Here is a 7046-nt window from a genome sequence, read left to right as displayed (position 1 = left end):
AACCATATATGACGGTCTGCATAGAAATCTGCATAATATACCCAAACACAGACTATAAATACACCCGATAAAAAATTAAATTTACACCTCTGCTGCAGATTTTAACCCAACACTACCTGAAAGCCACTTGTTGTCCACAAGACCAAAATTAATTAAACTCTCTCTGGTGTATTCAAAATGTCTGATTTATAGGTACTATAATATGAAGTGGTGATCTAGATAGATTGGAACCCATATATGACGGTCTGCATAGAGATATGCATAATACACCCAAACACAGACTATAAATACACCCGATAAAAAATTAAATTTACACTTCTGCTGCAGATTTTAACCCAACACTACCTGAAAGCCACTTGTTGTCCACAAGGCCAAAATTTAGCAGAAAATCATTCCAATTCCTATCAAATGAGTCTTTGCTATGAGGGTTTCATTTTCCCTCTCTGTTACATGTAATCAATTGATTCTTAATCTCATTTTTCTTCCTATTTATGCTCCGAACTCTTGTAGAAAAACCTGCAACCTTGGCGTAGTTCCTGTAAAATTTTCCAGCATCTTCAAGGGTGGTAAAGGTCATTCCAACCTTCGGAACAAACTGGTCATCAACAACAGAGAGGCTGCATAGATTCAAATATAATGACGAAACGAGTTCAAACTTTGATTTTAGAAACTAGAAAATCGAAAAGAAAACGAAGCTGGAGTTACAGAGAGAAGAACTAACGTCAATGACGAAGAACAAACCAATGAGAAAGGAGAGGAAAAGAACGATCGAAAAACCAGGGGAAGATGCGCGAGAAGAAGAACGATGAAATTTGGAAAGAAGGAAAACAAAGAAGGAAACAAATCTTTTAAATTTGGTAGTTATACAAACGCGGGATCTTTGTATAGCGCGTGTAAGTGACGTAGGAGTTGCAGCGCGTTTTAGTGGATTAGGCGTTAATGAACTTGTAATAGTTACAAGCCCTAATCGCTTGTATACTGAGCTTTTCCCTTTTAAATAATACCAACTAAAACGATCACTTTTACTCCTAAATTATCAGCTATAAAAGAAACTAACAAAATAAAAAAAATTTATGAATTAATTATTTAAAAAAAAATAATATCATCTATTCGAAAAGGAGAAAATGCCAAGACAATATTAGATGAATATCTAAAGAGGATAATTTAATGTAAAATATGTTAATGATCACAAACTAATTAAAAACAAAAAATGTTCTTGCAGAGTCTAAACTATGAAATTTTTTTAATGAATTTAGCTTACCTTACAAACAAAATTCACAGGCCAAAAACTCAGTGGTTGAGCTTGCAATAAAGAAGCGCTGAAGCTGCGTCCTATAAATCTGACTTTTGAAGAAAACAACTCAGACCACGTGTTGTTACAACATTAAATTAAACTAAAAAGAATATCTATAAATCTGTATCAACTTACTTTTGTATTATAGTGTGACTCAAATCTCAATAGTCATGAGAATTAAAATATTAAGGTAGCGTTTGTTTTGAGGTATTGAAATAGAGACTGACTGAGAGATTGATATTCAGTATTGTTTGTTAGTTTAGAGATTGGTACTAAAATTTCTGTCTCTATCTCTTATTTCAGTACCTCCAGAAAGTAGGGACACAGAGGACTGAAATTTTTAAAGATGGATACTGAAACTTTAATAACATTTTATACCTAAAATACTTTCATTTCAATTAATTAATTCCAATTTTACCCTTTGTGCAAATTAAATTAGAGTTTCATTCTTGTTTCAATTCATGTCTCTCATTTTGCACCAAATAGAATACTGAGATTTATTTCCATCTCTGTCTCTTAATCTCTGTCTCTCAATCTCAGTCTTTCCGCCTCTATCTCTCCACCAAATACTACCTAATATACTTCAAGAGTACAATAATATATTTAAAAACCTTTCCATATGATGTACTCTTAAGAGTACAAAAGCACCACTTTAAAATTGAGTTTCATTAAGATTTCTTTGGATTCCATATGTGATAGGTACTCAAATTTATTTAATATGAATCTTTAGTGTTTAAAAAATATAATTTCCTGTTATTGAAATAATCATTTAATGTTTATATGTATATATGATTATCTAATTTATTTTTTTTCTAAACACAAAAAATTTATTTTTTATAAATCTAAATATAATACCCAATTTACTAGTAACTAATCTATTTAGTGTCTACTAATCCATTTTTTTAGAAATATATTAATAATAATTTTGAAGTTAACCAAGATAGAAAATAACAAAATATTTTATTTTATACATTATATATAACAAAACTATTTTAAAAAATAATTTGTATAATAGCTAAAAGATAGATAAATAGATAGGAAGTGAATAGAAGAAAAATAAACTTTATTTTTATATGAATATAAAAAATATATATTTGATATATGAATATCAGTATTGATAAAAGAAAAGAAATTACATTAAAAATGTACAAAGCATTAAGCATGAAAGGAAGAAAGAAGAAATGTATGGCCTATTTTTATTGAGTTGTTCCACAATTACTGGATGTGGTCAAAGGTGACGGCTACATTTGTGCACAGTGAAAATTTTCCTGTGAATGAATAAGGATTTATTATTATTATTTAGTTTGTTCAAAGCCACGCTTCTCATTTGGCCTTTCACATTTTTTTAACCCTACGATTCTTTCTTGTCAAAGGCCATTTCTTCCTATAAAGTCGGGTAGCCACTCTCTCATTTCTAAGGTTAAGAAAAAACTCCTTTCTCTATTCAAATACACACTCATTCTCTTCACACTCACGCTCCTCATTTCAATTACTCTCACTTACACTCTTCTATTTTCTTTTTTCAAGGTACCATAATATTCCTTCTATTCAAACTCGTATAATATGTTGATTTTGCTCCCAGCAAATTGTTCTTGTTATTTTTCTTATATCATCCTTTTATCGTTCTTTCAAGTTGAATCTAGAAAGTTTTAGACGTCATGATTATGGTGCATGTTTGGATTGACAGTTAGCTATACTCATAATCAATTATGGTTTATCAAAATTAATTATATCCATTTTAGATTTTGAGTTAAAATTAATTATATCATAAAGCGAAAATTTTCATTTCTCCAATTCAGTCGTGGTGTTTATTAATTTTGGGTTTCCAAAATCAATTATTTTACATGATAATGCTACAATGGTACCAAAGTTAAGCCAAACACACACGGATAGAATTTCATAATCTAATCCATTTTGGGTGGATACTGACATTAAATTCCTTTTTTATGATGCTTGTTTTCAGAAAGTTATTTCATTTACACTTGTATAATGGATCTTCCCGTCAAATGGAACTAAAAAGTTTATTTTAATTAGGTCATTTTTATATTTGAATGATTTTTTTCTTTCAGTCTCACTTCTTGTTTTCTGGGTTTTTATTGGCTTATATCTGTTATTGTAGATCTCATTGATTTTTATATATAAGAGCATATTGGTTAAGTGATCATCATGTTTGAAAAAATATTAAATATCTATACTATGATTTAAAAGTTTAGGTTTTGTTGCTTTTTATAGCACATTGAAAATGATGATTTAAGGTATTTATTTATTACATTTCAATTTGTTATTTTGTCTTATTGGGAAAAAAAATTAGTTTAATTTATTATTTTATTTCTAGTAGTATCTTTCAATTTTGTGTTGTTCCATTCTCTTGTCACATGATTGCATAGGTCATTGAGTAGTGTACAAAATTTATCCATAGAAACCTTCATAATGTGACTAAATACAACCTCAATTTTTTAGTGCCTTATTTTTATTGAAAGAGTCTACTCAAGATTTGCAATACATAATACATTAATATTTTTTTGTTGACTACAAATACATTAATATGAAAAACTCTTATTTAGAACATTTTAATTCTGGCTTGGAAGTTTGATATTCTTCAGTTTTTTCCCTCTCTTCCCTTTTACTTTTTAGCTTACAAAATTGCTTCTGGCTTTTCTTTAAAGATGGTACACTACAGGACATTTATGAATTTTTCTACTACTGTGAAGTTTAGTATTCAATCATAGTTCTTTTTATTTTTATTTTTTAAATATTATTATTAAGCATACGTTTTTCTAATCTATTATGCTTAATGACTTCCTTCTAGCCAGACAAACTTTTTATATATAATAATTTTATGGATGAACATATCATATTTATATATCATTCTTTTTCCCAAGATGAAAAGAAGTGTAGATGAGTTCTTATATTTTGAAAAGATGATACATAATATACATCCGAAGAATGTTAGGGTCAATAAATTTTATAATTTGTAGTCATTAATTAATTATTATTAATATTTTTAATGGTATGAAATTACATTTAATAATATAAATTTTTTTTAATAATTAAGTGCCGGACAAATTTTAATAAAATGGTAGACTTTAAATTGTTAACACATTTCTAAGTCCATGAAAACTCATATAATAACATAGAGTGCATGCTTCCATATATGATCAGGATAGTCACCATGGTCAACCAAGTTCCAAACCCGACCCTTGAAAAGTTTGCAAGACATCTCCATCTCCATTCTGCTCTTTCCTCCGACATCCAAAGCAACGATGGATCCTTCCGCCGCCCTGCTTTAAACCAAAGGCGATCATTCTCGAACTACTCGAATCCTGCCTTGCACATGCCAGCATCATGCAAATCCACAACTGATTTCTTTACCGTTACAACTGCCACAACGTCTCCTGTCTTCGTGGCAGCTCCTGCAGAGAAGGGAAACTTCTTTATTGACTTCATGATGGGCGGAGTGTCGGCTGCCGTGTCGAAAACGGCGGCGGCTCCGATCGAACGAGTGAAGCTTTTGATCCAAAATCAAGATGAGATGATTAAACAAGGTAGACTTGCTCAGCCATACAAGGGTATTGGTGACTGCTTTAGTCGAACAATTGCTGATGAGGGCGTGGTTTCTCTTTGGAGAGGTAACACTGCAAATGTGATTCGCTATTTCCCCACTCAGGCTCTGAACTTTGCATTCAAGGACTACTTCAAGAGGCTTTTCAATTTCAAGAAGGATAGAGACGGTTACTGGAAATGGTTTGCTGGAAACTTGGCATCAGGAGGTGCAGCTGGAGCCTCATCGCTCTTCTTTGTATACTCTCTTGACTACGCCCGTACTCGTCTTGCTAATGACGCTAAGGCTGCTAAGAAGGGTGGCGGCGACAGGCAGTTTAACGGTCTCGTCGACGTCTACAAGAAGACGTTGGCTTCCGACGGCATCGCCGGTCTTTACCGTGGTTTCAACATTTCCTGCGTCGGTATCATCGTCTATCGCGGTCTCTACTTTGGAATGTATGATTCTCTCAAGCCAGTTCTCTTGACTGGATCTTTGCAGGTTTCTATCCACAACTCTTTCTTCTATTTTCTAAACATGAAAAAACACAAAGGCTAATATTGAGAATTTAACCTTCTATGAGGATTGCAGGATAGCTTTTTTGCGAGCTTTGCTCTGGGGTGGCTGATCACCAATGGTGCTGGGCTTGCATCATACCCAATTGACACAGTTAGGAGAAGAATGATGATGACCTCTGGTACAGCTGTGAAGTACAAGAGCTCCATGGATGCATTTACACAAATCCTCCAGAATGAGGGTGCCAAGTCCTTGTTCAAGGGTGCTGGTGCTAACATCCTTCGCGCCATCGCCGGCGCCGGTGTGCTTGCTGGCTATGACAAGTTGCAGGTTATTATGTTTGGCAAGAAGTATGGATCCGGTGGTGCTTAGATTTTTCAGCACTTGGATTCATATCTTATTAGCTATATAGATGGAATGCAGAAGAAAAACTATTCAACCTTTAGATTTGACTCATTATCATTGCTGCGGCAAATTTTGTTGATTTAATTTTGGGTCGGAATATGATATTTTTAAGTATAAATTATTTGAGTGACATATAGAGTAAATGTCACTATGAATTTCAGTTTTGTATTATTTGAATTTTTGAGAGATTTTCACTATTCCATACATTTTGTTATAGAGTTCCTCTCATCTATAGAATAAAATTGAATATGCCCATTTTTAATAGAGTATGTTTTTGTGATGATAGTTGTAAATTTCATGATAGCGGATTTTTTCCTATGCATACACGCAAAACTTTTTTAACTTCTGATCTTTTGCTTTGAACAAATGAAATTAATTTTACGTAATTTTTAGAGTTAAATATTTTTTCATCTCTAAAATTACCAGTGAAAATCGAAATCGTTTTAAATTTTTTTTAAATATCCTTAAAGTTAAAAATACTTTTAAAATTATCTTTGTTGAGTTTTGGACAAAATTATCTTTATATTTGTTACTTAATTATGAAATTTTAAAAAGAATAATTAAATAAAAGGGTTATATAAGTGTAGATGAAATAGATTAAAATTATACCCAACCTAATTCCTAACAATTTTTTCAAAGGACAATGGGATCTCTAGAAAAAAAAATACTTTTCGGCTCTTGATATTTTTTTTCGAGACAATTTAACTCCTACGTCAATAATTTATTTCTGGAATTAACGGAACATAAATACGTGACACATTAAGATGGTAATGCATCCATTAAGTGCCAACCTAAATTGGCATATTAATTATCACCCAATCTGGTCTCTAACAATTTTTAAAAATATAAATTCGCATTTTATTTGCGCAAAACTCTAACTGTGCTTCTTCCTCCTTCCTCCTCGTGTAGTTGTGTAGAACCCTAACTGGACTACCACTATGAGCCATGGAGATTATTTTTTAGAAACTAGAAGTCACAATCTGTATGGTTATAATATTAACGAAGCGAGTAGAAGCTGCACATTTTCTTCTGAAAGTGTTGGACAATCAAAAAAGAAGAAATTCATTTTGATGGATGAATATATAAAAATTCGGATATACAATAATTGTAAGCTAAATCTGAAATATATATTTCATTACTATGAAAAAAGTCTACAAAGATTTTCATATGTGCTATATGATAGTAAGGATGGAACTATGAGTACAATCTAAAATAATTCCATAATCTATTATAATAAACCTAGCACCAAAATATGATTATTTGTGTAGTAGTAAAATAATGTCTCTAAAT

At 31.5% G+C, this 7046-nt stretch overlaps 1 protein-coding gene across 1 annotated transcript; it reads left to right on the top strand.

The window, feature by feature from the left end:
* Positions 1–2716: 2716 nt before the first annotated feature.
* LOC107463007 (ADP,ATP carrier protein 1, mitochondrial) lies at positions 2717–5723 on the top strand. Its single transcript, XM_016081695.3, has 3 exons — positions 2717–2821; positions 4457–5336; positions 5427–5723. The coding sequence occupies exons 2-3, from the start codon at positions 4467–4469 to the stop codon at positions 5721–5723; spliced, it is 1167 nt and encodes a 388-aa protein (XP_015937181.1). The 5' UTR covers positions 2717–2821; positions 4457–4466.
* The last annotated feature ends 1323 nt before the right edge of the window (positions 5724–7046 follow it).

The sequence above is a fragment of the Arachis duranensis genome, chromosome 8 (assembly GCF_000817695.3).
Source record: "Arachis duranensis cultivar V14167 chromosome 8, aradu.V14167.gnm2.J7QH, whole genome shotgun sequence".
Taxonomy (NCBI): Eukaryota; Viridiplantae; Streptophyta; class Magnoliopsida; order Fabales; family Fabaceae; genus Arachis; species Arachis duranensis.
This window is presented reverse-complemented; position numbering and strand designations above follow the sequence as displayed.

Excerpts from the sequence above, each read along its gene's own strand:
- LOC107463007 (XM_016081695.3), top strand. The coding sequence starts at position 4,467 with ATGGTCAACCAAGTTCCAAACCCGACCCTTGAAAAGTTTGCAAGACAT. Across the intron at positions 5,337-5,426 it reads TCTTGACTGGATCTTTGCAG|GATAGCTTTTTTGCGAGCTT; the intron begins GTTTCTATCCAC and ends TGAGGATTGCAG.